At 37.3% G+C, this 23434-nt stretch overlaps 1 protein-coding gene across 1 annotated transcript; it reads right to left on the minus strand.

Annotated features, from left to right (window-relative positions):
* Positions 1–367: 367 nt before the first annotated feature.
* LOC131060988 (uncharacterized) lies at positions 368–23184 on the minus strand. The gene is made up of 3 exons (XM_057994523.2): positions 22707–23184; positions 7547–8025; positions 368–562 (listed from the first exon to the last, which is right to left on the minus strand). Exons 1-3 carry the CDS (start codon positions 22969–22971, stop codon positions 383–385), a joined length of 924 nt encoding a protein of 307 aa, XP_057850506.1. The 5' UTR covers positions 22972–23184; the 3' UTR covers positions 368–382.
* Positions 23185–23434: the final 250 nt, after the last annotated feature.

Here is a 23434-nt window from a genome sequence, read left to right on the forward strand (position 1 = left end):
ATAAACTTCTCATGTGAGTAATACGAAAGATCCATAGTTAAACTTCTTACATGGTGGGTAATACTTAAGATGCATCATACTGCTTAAAATGTAAATATTAGTATTTTTTGAACAAATATTTAAATAATAAATGTTAACTATTGAATCCATGTGGCATGACAATCAACCACAACAGCATAGGCATCCATAATACCATGCTTGTTGAAATTTCAACCTCATGAAAATTTCTCAACCATACCAAACTTCCTATCTAAAGTTTTTGGAGGTCTATAATAAAGGGTAAAATGGAAGTAGACACTAACAACAATCATTCTTGGGGAATTAAGTGCATAAATTTACCAAACAAAATAAGTAATAGTTGACCATCTAGACAATCTTCTTGTCAAATTATGGCATTTTCTCCCTTTACCTTTTCACACTTTGCCTTGACCTTTGGATCTACATTTTCACCCATCTTCTCCTTATAAGCATCAGTAAGTTTCTTTGTTCGAGCTTCACGAGCTTCCTTCTCTTCTTTACTTTCAAGTACACCCCCAGGACGAATCACCTTTCCACCACCATACTGCATGGTTAGAACTGTCATAAGTATCAGATAATCCCTAGTGTTTAATGTATACAATTATACAAAAATGAAATCATGAAGCAACAAACAATTGACACTTGGATATAATATCAAATAGTTTTTTACTACCATCTAGTTACACTACCAATTGCTACAATATAAAAAAAACGATAGTATTTACCAGATTACTGTATAAGAATAACACAGTAAACGTTTTATTGAGGGTAGTGTTTAATTACAATGAATACAGATTGGGGTGGAACACCCATGAATCAGACACATTCTCTCCAATAGTTCTATTTAGGGGACCCAGTGGTTGTCAGTTAGACCATGACCATTGGTAACCACTTACAACTATTTATTAACAAAACTAACCAAAACCACAGTGAACTCACAAAAATACTTGGCTACACAAGAACTAACAAAGTATAATAAATTCTAGTCATGCTAACTACATTATCCCACTCAAAGACAATTAAAATTCCAAACCAACAACAAAAAACACATATCAACTTACTTTATCCAGAGCAGTTATCCACACATTTGGACTTTCAAAGAAGATGTCCCTGCCACTTGTTGGGTTTAAGTTTTGCAACCATAACAGCATTAGAAAAACCCAAAAGCTCCACAACAAAGAAATTATTGACTCCTTTGTGAAGTTGATTTTCCTGCTCAGCCAGCTTTAAATCTGCAATTCTTTCTTCAGTTAGAAATAAAAAAGGAAACTTATTGTTTGCACTCTTGATTATACCTAGGATCTTGTGCAAGGTATTGTGAATGTATATGCCAATAGTTATACAACTTCATGCATTGTGCCAAACTATACGAACAATTGATGTTTGTCATGTCTCCTTGCTCCTAGCTCAGCATGAGTTTTCCATTAGCCTATTCTAGGGTTCCCGTAGGCTAAGTGGATATGGTTAGGGGACTGTTGACGTGTCTAAAATCGCTGAACTTCCGACTTCATCCGGCCAACGCAGAATAGAATGTACTCGTTGAGTACCCTATCCTCTCTTGAGATAAGGAAATCCCTAATGTTGTTTCTCACGTTTGATCAAAGGGGAGGACCTCAAGGTTTCGATTGTCAGGTCTTGACTGTGGGATTACTCAGTGGTTTGATGTGTTCATACTGGAAACACAAGGGGACTTACGATAAAATAGGCAATTGTTGGATGAGTTCCCTAAAACTTCAACAGTCTCGTTTATCGAATGGTTTCAGTAGCATGATACTGTTTCAGCAGGACTGCGGATTCTTCTTGATAAAAAAAAGGAAAAAGGGATAGGGAAAGAGAGGTACAGAAAGTCTAAATTATTTAACTAGGATAGCATATTCAGAAAACAGACAGACACCTCCAAATAACTAGACTAAGCATTACCAGCTATTTAAGCACAATACTTGCATCAATCTAGTGCGATCTTCAAGGGAAAATTGAGTTTTCATGCTACTAAATACAACATCAGAATTTTAACATTTATTCAGTGAGCATTCAATAACCGAACTAAGCATATGAAAGGTTCAAATTAACCATACAAAAGAAAAGACAATCAGCCATTCCCTAATGGTATGAACAGCGAGGATCATATCAGATGTTTATCTAGAAAATACTATAGAGAAATGAAAGAAACATAACTGAAAATTCTAAATTAATGAAGAAGGAGACCATGCACTCACAAGGAAACTTGAAACAGCCTTAACTTTGCATTAAATCTAGTAAATTTCGCCAAAGCTTCAGCAACAATCCATGAACTTCTTCCAAAATGAGGGAAAACCAGTCCCCTTAAATAGGCCTCAAAAATGGATGAATGGCCAAGATCTAATCTAAACAAGTGGCCTAGATTCATCCTTTACAAAAGAGTACCCATACCCATAAATGGATGGTAAATATCAGCAACTACCCCAAAGGGAGCAATAACTATCCAAAAAGGTAATTAAAACTTATCCAAAATAAATCAAAAGGGTGCACACACATTAAAGTTTACACTTATAGTTGACTTGGAAGTCAAATATGACCCTTTGGCCAAAAAGTGCACTTTTCAAAATTCAAAAGGAAAAAGCACTTTTAGGAAAGCACTTTCTCTTTTCCAGCTTCACATCCTTTTTCCAGGAATTCATCCTCGTGATGCAAATATTCTTGCCAAAGGTCCCGACCTGCTGCACGTTCTTTACGAACATACCTGAGGCACACTTGGAATAGCAAACTGAATGGAGGCATAGGAGGATGACGAATTCTATACTGCATGCCTTCAAGGTATTGGTCTACGTGCTGCAAACCGTCTTTCCAGCTGGAACGATTACACTCGAAGCACAACATGTTTGAATGGAATTGACCAGCAAAACTCAGGTCCCTAGCTGAATAGGTGATTCTATCTGTCCCCAGTCTTTCCTCCCAGTCCGGCTGTATTACATCATCGGACAGGTCATTTCGCCATCCCGAGACCATTGATCGGAGGATCATCTTGCCGAGTTCTTGCATGCCTTTCAGAATTGCCTCGCATGCATCGTGTTCTTTATCAATGATTTCTCTTGTGTCATTCTTCATGGTGATAGTCCAGTACCACTCTTTGAAAATGTCGATATCATGGGGGTGCAGGGTGTCGGAGAGTGTAGGGATTTGTGCTTGGGTCCAAAAGAGAGCTCTTACGAGGGGAAGAGTTGTGGCAGCCACTTCATGCATTCTGAGGGATTCCCTTTTTACCTCTAGTAGCCTGACCAGGGTGGTCTCTCGATGGTGGGCCATTTCTTTTACTTCTTCAAGGATTCGTTCTCCCCTCCCTTTGATGCCTTGTATCCATTCCCTGACGGCCCTTGCAGTATCTCGTACTCCTTCAAATTCCATCGTGGTTCTTTGTGCCAATATTGTCGGGGGAATGTGGGATTCGGAAGCATTGTGTAATGGTCTCAGGAGTTGATCAATGTACCCCTCGGCCTGCTCAGCACGAGCTTGATACATGTTCTTTTCAGCTGTTATTTCTTCAAGTTGCCTGAGTATGTTCTACACTGAATCCCTGAATTCTTCCTTTTCCTGTTCCTTAGTGGCTCGTCCAATGGGGACAGTCGTGATGCTATAATCTGCCAGTGTAATCTGATCTGCTGGCTTGTCTACAGGCGGGGTGGCGATGTGAAGAGTACGGTTCCTTTGTTCATCCTCAGTTATTCTAGAATATGCCTTGGGCTTTTTCTTCCCCTTGGCTTTAGCTTGGTCTATGCGTGAGAAGATGTCCTCCAAATCGATGGGTGGCTTGGTGGCGGCCTTGCGCTAGGCTCGGGCAATTAACCATTCTTGAGGTACAATCTAGGTTAATGCTATGGTCAAATTTGCACTCTGCTCTTTGATGTTTTCAGCCGTCTCATCACAAATTTGCAGCTGTTCCGTTACAAGAGGGGTAGAGGTGTCAAATTCCTTGCTTGCAGCCAAGTTTTCTCCCACTTCACTGAACAATTGTCTGGTGCCTTCGTGTGATGGTTGTTCTTCAGTCTTTTCTGGCCCGCGGGTATCATTCATCTTTTGCTCTCCTTCAACAGTGGAATCATCTTTGGTAGCATTATGGAGCAGCAATTCATAGCGGCTCTGTTGGGTGGGTTCATGTACTTCAATCCCCTGAGTAGATGGAATCTCTCCTTCCTCTATTTGGTTATCCGGTTCTGTGAAGAGAAAAGGATATTGTCTTTCTTGAAAGAAGAAAAAAGATTGTTGTCCCATCCTATTTTATTTTCAAAGTTATAGTTAGATAGGGGGAGCCTTCCCTTAATTAGGAGAGTTTTACTCACACGCTGTGGTTGAAACCACAATTTTGTATATTTCCCCAAGTGTACAAAATTTTCAACCAACAAACACAATGAACACCCCTCTTCATATGGCTTCCTTTGCTCTTAATCTAAAGTGGTATGCACCTAGAAATGGCTAAATGATTCCTTCTAAGGATGATGAGGCAATGGTGGGGCCTATGATAGCCCTTCGTAATACGTATAGCACTTAGGAGGCAACTATACTTTGAGAGCAGTGGATTCAGTTTCCCAATCTTCAGAGTCCTACATTTAGAAAACCAAAGTCTAGGATGAATAGGACCACTATTGCGTAAAGAAACCCCGTCAGATGATGGAAATTTCATGGGAAGGACACACCAAAGTTGGAACAACTTGCTATTCGTTTACTCTCACAAATTGCTAGTTTCTCTGTTGCAAAAAGGAATTGGTCCACCTTTGGCTTCACCGACTCAATCAAGAGGAACTGGCTTACCTCGAAACCATCTGAAAAACTGGTTGCAATTCATAGTGCCTTGAGACTTCAAGATCAACAGAATACTAAGTATCAACAAACTCAAGCAACACATTGTGATGTTGATCTTCAAGATGTGAAGCAGATAGACGAGGAGGAGATGCAACCAAGAATGATCAGGCTTCCATTGGATGTTCCGCTTCAGGCAAAGAGTGACTGTAACAAAAGTAGTTCTTTTGATATTGATAGCCTAGATGAGGCTAGATTGTTGTATTTTGAAGTTTGAGGCTTCGAGTTTAACTTCACTTTCAAAATTTGAATAACAAAATGCTTTAATATTGTTCTCATGAATCTCATGATTAATTTAATTCTGTTTATACTTCTGTTATACTATTTTTATACTGCTGTTATACTATTTTATTGAAGTTTATACTGCTGCTATACTACTGCTGTCATGATTTATTCACATATTGATATCGTTGTTATCAATTATTGGCATATCTCTCTCTCTTTATGTATATATATATATATATATATTGAAAAATTTATATATCGTCGTCCCCATGCCATCCACAAAAACTGGCCCTCAAACTGCCACCTCTCATCCCCTTCCCCAAAATGTTATGGACCATAGCAAAAATCAAATCTTAAAAGTGTGAAAGCAAAGCATTTTATAAATAGTTTGGAGGAGTCTTGGAACTCAGTTAAAAGAAATAAAATTATGAAAAATAGCATACACCATGAAGGTTTATATGGTCTCAAAAGCTTAATTTGGCCATTGCCCCTCAACCAATTATGCGCACTACCCCCAAACTCCTGTGAGGGGTATTGCCCCTCGAACATGCTAGGGGCTGCCACTTAGAACCTAAGCCCCTTTTTATTTTTTCTCTATATCTCTATGCTATTAAAATTCCTTTAATTTAAAAAACAGTAGATTTTTCTTTTTTTGTGTTTTTCCATGTTTTTTGATGATTTGATTCTTTCTTGGTTTTTTTTTTATTTTTTGAAGAAAGTTTATACTTTTGGCTTGCCAATTTTTTCCACAAAATAGTTTTGCTAATATGGTTGAAACTAATTACATAAAAGGAGATAATGTCTTCTCTACTCATCAACATAAGCAATTCTCTAATTTTTCAAATAGGAACAGTCACTCTCCTAGCTCCAACTCCTATTCGGCTAGAGATAATTCCTATGTTCCCAAATCTCCCATTCTTATATCTCCTACTTCAATAGTACAAGTAATGCAAAATTGACCCAAGGAATATTGAACAAGAAAATACGAGTGGTAATTGCGCCACCACTTAACTTGAGAATAGTTTCCATCCTCATCACCTTCGTTCAATCTCCTTGTGCAAACACTACATCCACATGATGGTCGACACAACTACTGTCATTCTTGCTCTTTCTTTCCTCAAGTACATTAACCATTCTTCATTAAATTTCTTCTCTAGTTTCTTCAAGGTCTCATTTGTTAATTGATCCTCCATTTTTATTTTGCCAATCTCTCTTCCAATTCCATGAGGCCTTCAAGTATACAAGATTTCCTTTTGTGATTGGCAATCACATAATGTCACAACTTGTTACCACCTCTTCACCCAAATAGAAAAATGACATAATATCTTTCTCATTCATCAAATAAAAAAGTTTGATTGAACTTGTTGCACCCCCCCTGCCAATTCACCATTGAGTGGACACAATGCTGGCCCACCTGAAAGAAGAGAACAGCAAAGTAGTCCTTGACCATATTGGACTTGATCCTATATTCACACATTTCAATTAAAAGAGCCTTATATGCTTTCTCTCACTCCAATAATTGGTTCAGCCTTCTTGCCATATTTATGACCATTTGAATCACAAGTTTCAAACTTCCATGTTTGTTGGCCTTCAATGTTGGTAAGACAAACTTTGTTATCATAACTAGAATGCAAAATAACTATACTTGAAGTCCATTAACTTTTTCCCATGGATCTTGTCATTTCTATTTCCTTCACCAAGAACCTCAAAAAATTGAACTTTGTCACCACCATTATTTTATATGCAAATCGGCAATCCCATATGTATTGCTGTGTTCCCATCCTTAACACTCTTAGTCACTGGAACCCTTAATGTGACTCTTACCTTCACATCTCTAATATCCCCTATCCTCTATTTTGTTGAATCTCTACTCATCCTCGGGTGTTTTGTGATTACTTTTATATCAAGGTGTTCCATTGCTTGCTTTAGACAAATTATGGCAATTTTTTATATTTTTAATATTTCATATATATTTATGACTGGTGGTTAGTCATTATTTTTACCTAGATTGAGTATAGTTGGGTATGGCCATCCTATATATATTATATAAAACCACCATACCCATACCTAAAGACAAACCTGTAACTGAACCCAAACCAGCAACTTAGTCTAAAAGCACCGACATATAATACAAAAACGAAGAGAAAATGGTAGTCTTTCATATGATAAATTGATTAATCTGATTACTTAACAGTTTCTTATGTATTTGATATAGTTATAAGGATCATTGGTATGGTCAATAGATTACAATTACAATGTAATTATCTGTTCATACAAAACAGAACATGCATTGTTGAATGGTATCCTTATAGAACAAAGCTTCACGAAAATGGTATCACTGAAATGAAAAGATCATGGACACTTCTATATTTGCATTCTTGTAAAATAGCTCCAGTTTATATTTCTAAAGAAAAGACCAGTTGAGATACTAGAGCCAAAAAAACTGCATGAGGGCAAGTACTAGATTTAATACCGCTTTCGATATGTTTTTGGGCCTTGGAAAGACTCCCCAAGTGGAAACCTTGGGCTTGTATAAATCAGATATTTCATTATCTTTTTCTGGTGTTGTAACTCCAAATTTTGAAACATCTCCTACAATAAGTTCAGCTTCAGGCATTGACCCAGAAGGAGGAGATTGAGGAACAGCTTTCAGACCAGCAGGCAGCTCTCGTTTTGACTTCTTGTCAGCAAAATCCAATCCAACAAAATCTATGCTGGAAATTCCCTTCCTTCTGTAATCTTTCATATTGGAAGAAGCCTGGCTAGTTGGTGTATATTTCCTTTTGATAACACCATCTCTGGTGATTATTTCCACCTCCACTATATTATCTTCCTTAGCATTATCCGTTTCACTCTCCTTGTCTGCTGCATTGTCTTCCTTTGTGCGACTCTTTTCACCTTGCTTCCATCCATATGCCTTTGACTGATCAAATGTGTCAGACACTGTGTCACCTGAAGTTTGAGAGAAAATTGAGGCAAATCATTCCATAAAGTAAAGAATTCAAAATAAGAATATGAAACCTTACAAAAAAAGAAAAACAAATGAATTCACTAAATAGTAAAGATCAAAATAGCACAATAGGTTTCATAAACAAAACTATTTAATTGAATTAAAGAAACAAAGTTCAAATCATATGAGACCAGATGATAAATTCCCATGCGTATTAATGATTATAATACACAACAAGACCTAAAATCAAGGATTTTATTTTATAATGAAGGAAAGAGTCATGAAGGTTTTTTAAGCTCCTCTCACCATTCCTTGAAAAAGCATAACTGCTAAAATAAAAATTTCTAAAAATAGAGTTGTTTTAAATATTGGATGGATTTCTACTAAACACTAAAATTTTAACCATGAGATTATGCTCAAGACTTGAATTTGAATTTTCCTATGCTTGGAGCAATTTTGTCATGGAAATTCCAGCTAGAAAATGTGATTGTAGGATGGCAATGCTAGCTGGAAAGTGCAATCGTATGAACTTTTGGGGGGCAACACCACTCCAAATGGCGCTAAGTCTTACATTTTTTCTTTGAGGAAGAGTTTTATGCCACTCCAAAGTGAGATTTTACGACTTAAAAAACCCCTTGCTGCTGCATTCTCACTTAAACCATATGGCACTTCCTTGACACGATGTTCTAATAGCAAAGCCAACTGAAAATTGTAATTTTTACTTGTATGTTTTTCTTGAAGTTGGTCACAGTTTCATAAATTTCATATCTTTGTCACGCTTTTACTATGGCTTCCCCACGTAAAAAGTAATTCTTTTCTCTAAACACACTTGTCACATTTTCTCCACCCATTCACCACTTTATTCTCATAGTTTTCTCATGGAAAAGCCACTTCAAAATCATGTCTTTCACTTACTACTGTTTTTTTCTTCTGGATTTGATTGTGTAAGTTTTTTGAACATCAATGTTTCAGATCACACTCCCTGATCCATCATCTAGATGTTAGAGAGCTTAAGAAGCTGAAAAATCTAGAAGTGTGATCTGAAATGTTGATGCTCAAAAAACTTACACAATCAAATCCAAAAGAAAAAAACAGCAGTAATCTCATGGATTGTGGAAATTTAATGACATTGAATGACTTTCACTTGTCATATTCTTTCTTGAAGCTAATGCAATTTCATTAGACATTTGCCACTTTGGGAAAAAATTTAGATTGGCCTTTCCAACAATAAAATGCAACTGCCCTCTTTGTCACAGTTTACTTCTCTCTCTACCACCTTGATCACCATTTTAGACTGGCCTTACCACTCGAAAGTTGCAATTTCCCATAACCATTTTAAGATACTCCAAACATGGCATGCTGTCTTCCCATCTTCACCATTTTAGACTCATGCCATCCAAATGGAGTACTAGAAGATTCATTAGTCATTTCCCAACCTTGTCATCAGATTCTAGCCTTCTTCATTCAATTTCATGATGGAAATATCAACCTTTAAAAACTTGATTCATCTTTGTTTGCCAATCATGATCCATCTATAGTCACTTGACAACTTGACACACTGATAGGACAAAAACTTGGTGGACATGACAAGAGTGACATGTTTCATTAACTATAAACTCGATTGGTAACAAATTTTTGGAGGGGGTACCAACAATTGGTTCTTTCTAGGGACTACAAGACAAACTTTCCCACAGAAGTACTTCAAAATCTCAAGGAAAACAAGTGACTAGCATCTTATCTACAATCAAGTCAAGCATTTCCTATAATCCTCTTTTTGTGGCCTTTCTAATTATCTTTGAGAACTCCAACTCTCTTGGAGAGTACCAGACGTTTTGGGACAGAATTCCAATAATGGCGGTGAATTGAAGAATCTAAAGCAAGTTCCATGGTACTTTTCAGGTATAGTTTCAACTTTCAACTTTCGACTCTCTAGGACTCTCCACACTTCTTGGAGAAACTTGCTATTTATGGAAAGCACCAATTTTATAAGGTTTGATTTTTTGAGTGCTTAAGAATATTTTAGCATGGTTGGAATTCATTTTCAGTCCATTCTAATATTTTCCATAACTTTGATTGGATGTGCAGAAAATAATTTTATAATGAAATAGAAATATGTTAAGTTGTCGAAAAAGAAAAACTTAAAAGAGAACTCATATTCATTATTTAATTGGAACATAAAGTCACTTTTATGAAACAAAAGGATTATTATTTAAAAAGTGATTTTTAAATATAAAAGGAGGTTGAGGAGACTCATTTGATATGCCCTTGGGATTTGATATTGTATAAAAATCCCCAATTGTGGAGTTGATATTTTTCTGAATTTAATTTCTTTGACCAGCAGTTGAAATTTTGGTTTTTTGATGCGGTTTTTTATGGTTTTATGCTTTTTAGGTGTTTTTGAGGGTTTTTTAATGATGCACCATAGAAACAATTGCAAATAGAAAACTAAACTAATTCTGAATAGTGGAAATCAGAACTCTGATTTTTATTACAGCAATGCAATTTGACAAAGAATGACAATTTATTTTGCTCAAGGTGCAAATTCGCATACCAGGAGTCCTGAGCTTTCCTGGTTGAGCCTCCTTATTTAACTGAAATTCAATATATGTTGATGTAATAGCTTGTTGAGTGTGGAATCAGCTCCAAATGACTTTATTGACTCTAGAATGAATTACCAAATGGCAAAAACAATTGGAGAAGAACTAAGCAGACCCAAATGGAATTCCGATTTCTTCCCAGGTAAACCCTTCCAAGAATGAAGAATTTCCCTGTATTATTGAATATGCTGATCACAAATGACCTTATTTCTCCAAAATAACTGCTACAATATTGTTCTTTATTACCAACAATGAGAATCAATGTAATTTGCAGCCCTAAAACACTTGTATTTATTTCTACCAACTTCCAGACCAAATGGGAATGGTATAGCCTATGCTATAGCCTATGCTGAGGAAGGTACAAATGGCATATATGATGAATGTTTTGTTGTAGTTGACCACCGAACCTTCTCCAATTCACTGTATATGCAACCTGCTGCTGATTAGACCCTTAAAACTACTGAATTTGGTCCTTAATGACCTGAAAAGTAGTCTCGTGTATGTCCAATTTACAAATTTGGTGAGAGGGATTACGTCCTAACACCACAATACTGGAGGTTTTCGTCCCCAATACTTCTCCAAAGCTTCTTTTGTCGTGCAGATCTGAAAATTAGCTGAGAGCTCCAAAATATGAATAATAAGAATGAATAATCTCCACGCCAAATGTGACTTTATGCCTCCAAGCCCTAATTCGATCCTCAAAAGGTATCATTAAAAGATTCCAAAAGCATCTTTCCCTCAATTGAGCACTTGGGTTTGAGGGTTAAGTGATCATCCAAGGAGCTTTTTATAATTTTAAGTTATAATATACCTAGGGAGGCATGCAAGGTAAAATGATATTATAAAGTTACCTTTTTAATAAATCATTTCTATTTTTAGAAAAAAGTAACTTATAATATTTATTATAAAGTACACTCTAAATAGAGTGACTAAGGCCAAAATTGGCAAAGTGTTGACCCCCTCTTGCACTCTCCATCACCTCCTAATCATTGAATTCACTTGTGGAGGTGGCTAACAGGTGAATCTAAGCTCCTGGATGGTGAATCAAGGGAATGGAGACATTACAGTCCTCCCTTCCCAGGATTGCTTGCGCTCAAGCAAACATAAGGCAGGATGTTGTAAGATCTCTTTACCTTCCCATGTAGCATCCTCAATGGGTAAATCTCTCCAACGAATTAAGTACTCCCGGATTACTCTATTCCTCAACCGCCTCTCACGTCTGTCAAGTATCTCTGCTGGTTCAATAGTCAGTTTCCCTTCCTCATCCAAGGGAGGCAACTTACGTGAAGTCATTACACTCTATCCAATGGCCTTCTTAAGGTAGGATACGTGGAAGACATTATGAATCTTGTTGCTAGGCGGCAACTAAATAGGCAACTTCCCCAATCCTCCTCAGCACATGGTATGGTCCATAATAGCGGGGCTTAAGCTTTTCCACTCCATTCTTCTTCAAGATACTCTGTCGGTAAGGTTGGAGACGCAAGAACACCATATCACCAACCTCAAATGATCTCTCAGTCCTGTGGAGATCAGCATATGTCTTTTGTTGATTATGAGCTCTCTGAATATTATCCTTAAGAGACTTAAGGATATCCTGATTCTTCTGGAGCCAATCTTGTGCCAAAGGTGCTCTACTATCACCTAATGCCAAATCCACAAATGACATTGCATCATAACCATACAAGGCATGAAAGGGAGACATATCAATAGACAAAATATGTGTAGTGTTGTAGCAAAACTCTCCCAAGTGCAACCATTGCACCCAAGCAAGTTGCTATCCTGAAACATAATTGTGCAAGTACCCCTTAATCCATTTATTAACCACTTATGTTTGTCCATATGTTTGGGGATGGTAGCTAGTGCTGGGAGTCAAATATATACCAGTGAGCCGAAACAACTCTTGCCAAAAAAAACTCGTGGACCTATTGTCCTGGTCATTGACAATGGTTTTAGGGAGTCCATGTAAACGAAACACCTCTCTGAAAAATAAATCAACTACCTGTGAAGCTGAATAATTTGCTGCTATGGCAAAAAAATGTGCATATTTTGTCAATCTGTCTACAACAACATACATACAGTCCTTCCCTTGCACCCTCGAAAGTCCTGTGATGAAGTCCATGGAGATTCCCATCCATTTTTTGTTCTGGAATGGGTAATGGTTGCAGCAAACCGACGGAGTATGTATTTTCAGTTTTATTTTGTTGGCAAGTCATACACTCCCTTACATGCTGCAAAACATCAACTTTGAGGCCCTTCCAAGAGAAACTCTCTCTAATATGTTTGTAGGTCTTGCCAAACCCCTGATGTCCTGCTACAGGTGTGTCATGATAAGCATGTAAGATCTGATTTTTCAATTTAGATTCCGGAACCAAATAAATTATCCCCTTATAGTAAATCACATCATCCATAACCGTGTATCTATCATCCTGAATGATCCCATCCATGATTTCACATGCATGCTTATCTTTGGAATATTCTACCAAGAGTTGAAATTTCCAATCAGCTGAAATCTCACTCAATGAACATAGAGCAGCAATGGAGAGCTTTCTAGATAATGCATCAGCAGCAATATTCCTTTTTCCCTTGACATATTCTATGTCAAAATCATATGCTTGGATGTTATTGACCCACTTTTGCTGCCTCTCATTGAGTTCCTTTTGCTCTAGAAAGTATTTAAGACTGTTATGATCAATTCTAACAACGAATTTCCCTCCAACCAAGTATTGTCTGAATTTTGTTAATGCATGCATGATAGCCAACATTTCTTTGTCATATGTAGAGTATAATTTTTCATTTTCATTCATTCCCTACTCTCATATGCAATGGGACGATGATTTTGCATGAGAATCGCTCCCACACCTTCACCTGAAGCATCACACTCAAGCACAAAAGGCTGGGTGAAATCTGGAAGTGCCAACACATGACAAGTACTCATTACCTGCTTAAGCTTATCAAATACCCCTTGTGCTTCCTCTGTCCAACGGAATGCCCCCTTTCTGGTAAGGTCTGTCAGTGGTGCTGCAAGCTGAGAATATCCTCTAACAAACCTTCTATAATAAGCACAAAGCCCAAGGAACCCACGTAACTCTAAGATATTCCGGGGAGGTGGCCAATCAAGTATAGCTTGGATCTTTTCCTGATGTACTTTGACTCCATCTACACCAATCAAATGACCCAAGTATAGAATCTCTGTTAGTCCAAATTCACATTTGGACATCTTAGCATACAAAGATTGTGATTCCATAATACTCAATACTTCATCTAAGTGTCTCAAATGTTCCTCCCATGTTTTGTTGTAAATTAAGATATCATCAAAGAATACTAAAACAAATTTACGCAGATGCTTATTGCATATGTGGTTCATGCAAGACTGAAATGTAGCTAGGGCATTAGTGAGGCCAAAAGGCATCACGAGGAACTCGTAATGACCATAGTGGCACCTGAATGTTGTTTTATGGATATCTGACCCTCGCACCTTAATTTGATGATACCCCGATCGAAGATCAATCTTCAAGAAGTAAATTGCACCATGTAACTCATCCAGTAGCTCATCAATGAATTGTTTTCTTGTTAAGTGCACGGTAATCTATGCACATGCGAAGGGTCCCATCCTTCTTCTTCACCAAAACTACTAAAGAAGCAAAAGGACTAGAGCTCAGTTTAATGAATCCCATGTCCAGAAGTTCTCTAATGGTCTTCTCTATCTCATCTCTGTAAACCTTAGGGTGGCGGTAAGGATTAGTCATAACTGGCGTCACACCCTCCTCCAGCTCAATCACATGCTCAAAGCCTCTATCAAGAGGTACTCCAGGAGGAATGTCACCAAAAACCACCCCATGCTTATCCAAAACCCTCTGAATGTCAATGTGAAATGATCTCTCGTCCTGAGAAGTAGGTGTTTTGGATGTAATGAAGCACTAAGTAGCCCAAAGGATGTCATTATGTCTAATAATAGTCTCCATCCTGCAAGATGATACTTCCTTAGGACCACCATCTAACAATGCCCTCAACACTCTTTTCTTACCATCAGCAATGAACTCCAACTGCATCCTGCGGTGGTCTATGATATATCTGCCAATTCCCTATAACCACTGCATTCCAAGAGCTACATCATAATCCTCTAATGGTAGGACAGAAAAATCATCTGCCAATGTGTAGTCTCCCATCTGAATACTGAGCTGAGGGATTCTCCTAGTACATCCCAACACTACACCATCTGCAACCTTCACTCCAAATCCTGAAAATTCCTCTAACTGTAACCCACGTTTCTCTGCCAGGTGCTGATCAATAAAATTATGGGTTGCTCCAGTATCCACCAAACACACTACACGCTTCCCCTGTACAATACCCTTCAGTTTGAAGTCGTGGAACCTAGGATAGTTCGAAAGTGTGGCCATAGTAACACTGGTCGTAGCCAGTGCATCCGTAGGATCAAGCTCTATCTGTGGCGGCTCATCATGTACCCCCTCCTCATCAGTATCATGTATGTGCTCATCCTCCACGTCTGAGCTCACCTCATTGAGATGGGCTTTGCCTTTGCCAAGGCATCTGTGACTCAGTTCCCAGGGCTCCTTGCAAGTAAAACACAACTTCTTTCTTCTCAATTCATTCCTACAATCCTGATCAATCTTAGGAGAAGATGTGTTTCCCTTTTGCTGTGTGGATGACTTTTGGAAGGGTTTGAAGTTCCTGGAAAAGTTTTTGTTTTGCTGAAAAGTGGAGGGTGGAGGTGAGGTATCCAAATCCAATGTAATCTGTATGGCCTCTTGTAGATTCTTAAGCTTTAAAGCCTTGACTAAACCATGGAGTCTCTCATGTAAACCCTCGATGAAAAGCATAACTGCTATACGCTAAAACTCATTAATGTAAGACTCCACATGTCCTAACTGCTTCAGAAGAGCTAAGTCCCTATAAAGGGTGAACCCACAATAGTGGGTTACACTTTTCTGCCAACTTTGACACTGCAATATTCATTTTCAAAAAAACTTTAGATTCAGACACCTATTACTTCTAAACCATAAGGAATTTGTAGATGATGTGAACTAGTGATTTGTGTCATTTTGTATGTAGATTCTAAAAATATTTTTTTGATAATTTTTGGAATCAATTTTCTTCCATTTTTCTATCTCCCTCGAAAACTAGTTTTTTCCCAAAAACAACATTTTTAAAGAGTGATACTCACTCTGTATAGCATAACTTTTTTTCTATAATAGATATAAATGTGATTCTTTTGAATTTGGTTTTGTAACATCCATATCTAGTGTTTGCAATTGGTTTTGTAACATTATCTTCAATATTTCATATTTTATTAAGATTTGAAGTCGAGTTAACTGTAATTTTGACATATGTCCATTTGATATTACATAACTTGTTGTATATGTAACGAAAATCAATTTTTTTTTGTTGGAACAAGGACTTCAATACCTAGTGCGTAAATATTTTTCAGAATTTTTTGGGTGACGTTTACTATTTTTCCATAAGCATTGAACAATGAAGTTCATGTTCCATGAAAACCCTACATTCATAAGAAATAAAATAAAAATATATTAAAAATTATACTATTTGGAAAGCTTATAATAAAGGCTAAATACCTAAAAAAACAAAACTTCTAAATGAATTCATTTGACCCCCCAAAAGCTAATGTAAGATTGATTTTTTATCGGCATTTGATAGATACAAAGGAGACTCCATTGCAAGTATGATTTAGAAGTAGAGAGGTTCTATTGAAGAAATTTTGATCTAAGAGCCTTTGATCTAACTCTCTTCAATTAATTAGTTCAAATGGGACCTCTTAGATCTTAAATAATTATATTTTCTAAAAAATGTATGATTTCAGCAAAAATCAAGATGTACGAAAAAGTGGGAACCAGCATTGTGAGTTCACCCTAATATAATTCCACATCCTTCCTGTCGAACCTGGCAATCAGTCTCTCTATGAACTCTGTGTATGAGTGAATAAGAGCATGGTTCTAAGTGACTAATCCATGGTGCCACCAATCATACGCAACACCCTCTAAGTGTAGGACAGCAAATTGAATGGCTTTATCTTTAGCCATTGGTTTCAAAGATAAGTATATGTCCAACTTATGGACCCATGCTCGTGCACTAATGGAACCACTGCCATCAAATGGGGATAAGATAAGTTTGTCTATGGCTTTCTTCAAATCATTGTTCCACTATTGTCTGGGCCATCTATCATTCTGTCCCCTCATAGAATCTTCGTGCTGCATACAATATTGGTGCAAAGGGAAAGCATCCCTGACGTGTGCCGAAAGTCGAGCCCATTCATCACTAGCGGCCATAACTATATCTTGAAAAGTTATTCCATTTTGTGGATCAACTAATGGTGCTTCATCTCTAGGAGTGAACCGAGGAAGCATGGGTCTGTCAGCTGTCCTAGTATGAGTTCTATCTCGCCGTGGTGAAATAGATGCACTTCCCAAAGAAGATGGAGTCCTACTACTGCCACGACTCCCTGCAGCTGAAACTGATCTGCTTTGCCTTCTACACCTATCCCTATGGTGTCCCAAATCCATCTTGTCCAATGTATCATGTAATCTGTCTAAAGCCTGCACAATTCTCAGCTGTGTGTCAGCCAAGTTCCTCATAATCTCATCAGGATTGGGAGGATTTTGTCTTTCCTGCCTGGGAGGGCTCCTGTTACCCTCAGGAATGCCACCCATATCAAAATCCAGATGGCCCTGTGCTCTCCTACGGGTGTAGAACCTGTATATCTCTCTTCTGCCCAAATGCATAAACCTTATAAGCTGGTAGGACTATGCTCTGATACCACTAAAAGATGCCGACTGGAATTTCGCACAATCTGATATATTTTTCTGAATTTGATTTCTTTGACTAGCTGTTGGAATTTTAGTTTTTTTATGCAGTTTTTTATGGTTTTATTATTTTTAGGTGTTTTTTAGGGTTTTTGAATGATGCACCATAGAAACAATTGCAAATAGAAAACTAAACTAATTCTAAAAAATTGGAAATCAGAACTCTGATTTTTATTACAGCAATGCAATTTGACAAAGAATGACAATTTGTTTTGCCCAAGGTGCAAATTTGCATACCAGGAGTCCTGAGCTTGCCTGGTTGAGCCTCCTTATTTGACTAAAATTCAATATATGTTGATGTAATAGCTTGCTGAGTGTGGAATCAACTCCAAATGACTGTATTGACTCTAGAATGAATTACCAAAAACAATTGGAGAAGAACTAAGAAAACCCAGATGGAATTCTGATTTCTTGCCAGGTAAACCCTTCCAGGAATGAAGAACTTCCCTGTATTATTGAATATGTTGATCACAAATGACCTTATTTCTCCAAAATAACTGCTACAATATTGTTCTTTATTACCAACAATGAGAATCAATGTAATTTGCAGCCTTGAAACCCTTCTATTTATTTCTACCAAATTCTAGACCAAATGGGAATGGTACGGCCTATGCTGAGGAAGGTACAGCTGGCATATATGATGAATGTTTGTTGTAGTTGACCACCGAATCTTCTCCAATTCACTGTATATGCAACCTGCTGCTGATTAGACCCTTAAAACTATTGAATTTGGTCCTTTATGACCTGAAAAGTAGTCTCCTATATGTCCAATTTGCAAATTTGGTGAGAGGGATTACGTCCTGACACCACAATACTGGAGGTTTTCGTCCCCAATACTTCTCCAAAGCTACTTTTGCCGTGCAGATCTGAAAATTAGCTAAGAGCTCCAAAATATGAATAACAAGAATGAATAATCTCCACGTTTTATGCCTCAAAGCCCTAATTCGATCCTCAAAAGGCATCATTAAAAGATTCCAAAAGCATTTTTTTTCCCTCAATCGAGCGCTTGGGTTTGAGGGTTAAGTGATCATCCAAGGGGCCATTTATAATTTTAAGTTATAATATGCCTAGGGAGGCGTGCAAGGTAAAATGATATTATAAAGTTACCTTTTTAATAAATCATTTTCTATTTTTAGAAAAAAGTAACTTATAATACTTTATTATAACGTACACTCTAAATAGAGTGACTAAGGCCAGAATTGGCTGAGTGTCGACCCCCTCTTGCACTCTCCATCACCTCCTAATCACTGAATTCACCTGCGGAGGTGGCTAACAAGTGAATCTAAGCTCTTGGATGGCGAATCAAGGGAATGGGGACATTACAAGTAGTGCAGTAACAGTGGAATAGTTGTGTGGTCATGTGGATGGTTGGAAATTGATTGTAGTCACTTCAGATGGTATATCAAGTTGTAATATAGCTTTTTCGGAGCTCTAGAGATGACCTTAGTGATCTGCAATTGGTGTTGGTTCAATATGACTATTCTAGTGAACAGTCTGTTAGAATTCATCAAATTTTGGTATGCATTATGGTGCATATGTTTCATCAGTTTTTGTGGTTGGAATATGATATTGGTGGATGTAAATGCATGATATATTCCAATTTTCAGATTCTCAATTGACCTATAGTGGGTGTTATATTGATCTGAGTAGTCTATACAGTGATAGAGTGACAGTGTACAGGAATGTGTTGCATTCCTCTACCTTTAGGTATTTAGGTGATGCAGCTCGATGATTTGGACTTATTGATATTAGGTGATGTTATGTTGAGCATTTGCAAGTGTTTTGGTGGTTTGCATTGTAAGTTGAGTTGGTGTGCCTTAACTGTTGGTGTTGGAAATAAGCCACAACCGGACCGACGATGGACTGGTCCAAGAGGGGCCAGTAGCTCAGTGGTAGAGCACTCCAGCAGCATATGGAAGGTCCTAGGTTCGAGTCCTAGCTGGTCCATGTCTCAACATGGTATCAGAGCCAAGTCCAGGCTAGGAGCCCCAAGCACATGAGAGGTGTGGCTTAAGGGGGGGTGTTGGTGTTGAAAATAAGCCACACCCGGACCGACGATGGACTGGTCCAAGAGGGGCCAGTAGCTCAGTGGTAGAGCACTCCAGCAGCATATGGAAAGTCCTAGGTTCGAGTCCTAGCTGGTCCATGTCTCAACATTAACTATTTTATCATTTGGAGCCGACCTATGATGTTTTGGTCCGGTAGCATGCGGAATTACAAGAGCTATTTTGGAATGATTTGGAAGGTGTGTCAACATGGTGTGATACCTCACATGTTTCATATTGCCTTCCACATTGCCTTGAAGATTTATTTTGGGCCGATTGTTTTGATCCTACACGTTACATCTCATTAGGCTGACCTAATTGATGTTATTTTGGCTGGGAATGATATAAAATGGATGAATTCATTTTGTAGATGTATGGATGAGGTGTGTGTGTTGTGCAAAGTGAATGTGAAGTTGTGCAAAGGTTCGCAAGTACAATAGAGCAATAATGAAGGCAGTTTTAGATGTGTTTTAACAATGAACTGTAATCAGCATATCAGCGGATGGGGTTGCCTATAGTTTAATCATATTGATGTATCTCTTTCATATGTAATGTATCTTGCCCTAAAAAAGCGATCTTCAATGTCCGCAAGTCTTTTGTATCTTGCCCTGAGGTTGTGCACCTCAGTCTTGCAAGTCCAAATCAAGGGCAGTGAGCTCCTTGGCCTTGAGCATAAACATTGTAACCTAATTTTCATATAGTGGGATAGTTCTCACTGTGGTTTTTCTCTCATTGGGTTTTCCATGTAAAATCTTGGTATTCATGTGTGATTGCTTTTGTGTTTTTTGGTTCTTTACTCCTGCACATGTGGTAAATGGAATGAATGATAATTGAGCGGTTGAATTGGTTAAGTTTTAATATATGCTGATTCACTGCCCCTCCCCTTCCCCCCACTCTAAACATTCGGATGTGTTCAACTCATTTATGCACCATGCAATATGCAATATGCAATGTGCAATGCAATATAATCAAAGATGCGAACATCAATAAAAAAATCTATATTCCACAATTCATAGACTAAACTCTGATTTTTATTTGCTCTCCATATCTCTAAGCAATTAATGGCCTTCAAATTTAGAAAATAGTAGGTTCTATCTTATTTTTTGCATTTTTCTAAATTTTTTGAATATCCAATTTTTTCCTGATTTTTTTTAAAAGTTTATAGTTTTGGTTTGCCATTTTTTTCCCAAATATATTTTTGCTGCTATGATTGAGACAAGCATTGATGCAATCAACATCTCTAAAAACTAATTAACATAAAAAGCCATATTAGGGCTAAAAGTCGGAACAAGAACTGATTCAGCGTAGACAACGATTTAAGTGACCATCTATTTGCATTTGGCTATAAGCATCTAAGTGACCATCTATGATAAGCATTCTCTCAAGATATACCCAATCAAAAGGACTTAAATGAAGGTTGTGGAGTTCATGGGTAAAGACTTTAGTAGAGAAAAACTTCATACAAAAATGTAACACAACTTGACAAGTCCAATGACCTAGTATGGAATCAAAGAACTAAAGTATAAGAACTTGCCTTGGGTGGTTTAATGTTAGTTTGAAACCATATAATCTAAGAAGATACAAGTGTCCTTGTAGAGTGGTATCATTGAATTGGTGGGATAAAATGTAGTTCAAAACATGTCCTAACTCTTCGCGGTTCTTGATAACAAGAAGTTAGTGATCACTGGTAGATGTGGATCACAAGAAACGTCTATTCCCCATGAAAATTTCATAACCTTTCACTTGTTTAAAAAATAAATAAATGATACTTTGAGGTTAAAGGGAGCCTAGTTAGTAGTTTTTGAGTAGTTGTGCTAGGGTAGGTACTCCAACCAAGATCTTCATAAGGACCTTCATTTGCCTAGGTTAAAAGGCATTTGCAAAATGCAAGTGTCATATGAAGGCATATCGAAGGTGCTAGAAATTGATGGAGCTTTATACCTTCATAATCGACTTGTATTTTGCAAATGTCTTTTTGCCTAGCCAAATTTAAGGCCTTATGGAAAGCTTGGTTAGAGTGCATACCCTAGTGCAACTACTCGACAACCACTATTTAGACTTCCTCAAACCTTGAAGCAGTTGCATCTAGATGATGTTCAAAAGGGTGAAGTATTAGCACTTCTTAGAATCTAACTAGACCATTCATGCTCATGAGAAATGGATATTAGGGAAAAGTTCATGGTTAAGCACATTGGCACCAAAATAGTATTGGGATGGATAAACTCCTAGGAATTCTTGATGCATCACCCCTATGAGCATCACCTAGATACAATGAGTGCTAAGTGGACCACTCCTGCTCATGAGAGATGGGTTTGTGTGACACACATCTCATGAAATATGGGGCAATAAGTTTGACTCAAAAACTATAAAGTTGAATCTTCATAAAGCATCGTAATTTGAATACTGCGAAAATACCACCTACTTGTCAATTATATGCAGCTATTTTCCAAAATGACTGATCAATTTAAATTATTGTGTCAAACCATTGTTGAAATTTTATGATAAATCATAGTTGCTCTACAAAGTAATACTTGTCTGCATTAAAGATATTTACAATTGTTAATCTTTAGAACAAAAGATAGCAATTTGAATTATTAGTGGATATCCAAGCTGAAAATTTTCTATGTGGTGGTGCTTGAACGTGTTTGTACGAATGAGGATAGGTTAGCATTCGACCTCTAAGCTCGGCTCAAAGTCGATTTAGTTGCTATATCTCCTGTGCACAACAAGCTGCAACTATTTCTGTTTTGAAGGGGATATCTGTTCTTTGAAAGTCTAGTAAATGAGCATGTCAGGTGTCCAAAATAGTTTGATCGATTTGAACTACTCTGAGCGAAATGTTCTCGATATGTTACAAAACGTAGCATTAGTTGTCTTCCCGGATAATATCACTCCGAAACTTTCATAATTGCAAAGCGTTGGTCAGCAGTACCGTTTTTCAGAATTCTAAGCTAGAAAGTCGCCAGGTGCTCAATGATCTTCTATCCTATATGTTTGAATTCAAATCTGTTAGCTCTCCTTAAAATAGGAACTTTTCATCAGTGTGTACGTGTTACATTACGGTCCCACACAGTATTTTGGCGAAATGGTCATTAATAAAATCATTTCATTTCAAATGTGCATGAAAACAATCCGGAAAATTTGTTAATTTTCCAATTGAAGCAGAAAAAACCTGCAAAATGTGCCGTTACATAGATAAACATACCTTGAGAGGAAGGCAATTGAGGTGCGTCATTTTGAGCAGACTGCTGAGCCCCCTCCCTCTTCTTTTTATACAATTGTGCTTTCTCAAAGGCGCGCTTTACAGCGGGAGACATTTGATCATTATTTTGCGGTGGAAATTGATCTTCCTGTTGAGCCCGGGTTCTGAATTTTGCTTGCATGGAAGGAAATTTAACACATTGGACGGGGGAACCTCCGTTAAAACGCAGGAAACTGATATCAAATGTTACAGGTGAAAGCAATGCCATTGTAAGTATTTTGAAAAAAGTGAGCTCCTTTGATTGGAAATTCGTAGCCCTGAATTCAAATGGGTTTTTTAATTTTCGGGTGCTACTATTGTCTGGAAGTGTCGCAAGCTATGGAAGACGGGATTTCATATGTAAACGACAGAGTGGACGGAGCATGGTCGATAATGTTATCTTCTTGCATAACTTAAGTCCATCACGAAATTGTAATGGCCAAGAGAATGTTTGAATTGACTTATAAATATGTTTGAATTCAATTATATATTTATTATAAATGATAGTAATTTTATTTTATTCAATTATATATTTAACTAGTATACCTATCTTTAGAAAAATATAGGTAAAGTATGTCCAAAGATATCATATTTGTTTATTATTCCACTTAAAAAATAATTATATCATTATATTATAATTAATATTAATTTATTATTATATTATGACATTGTAATCAATATTTATTATTATT

The sequence above is a fragment of the Cryptomeria japonica genome, chromosome 11 (assembly GCF_030272615.1).
Source record: "Cryptomeria japonica chromosome 11, Sugi_1.0, whole genome shotgun sequence".
NCBI lineage: Eukaryota > Viridiplantae > Streptophyta > Pinopsida > Cupressales > Cupressaceae > Cryptomeria > Cryptomeria japonica.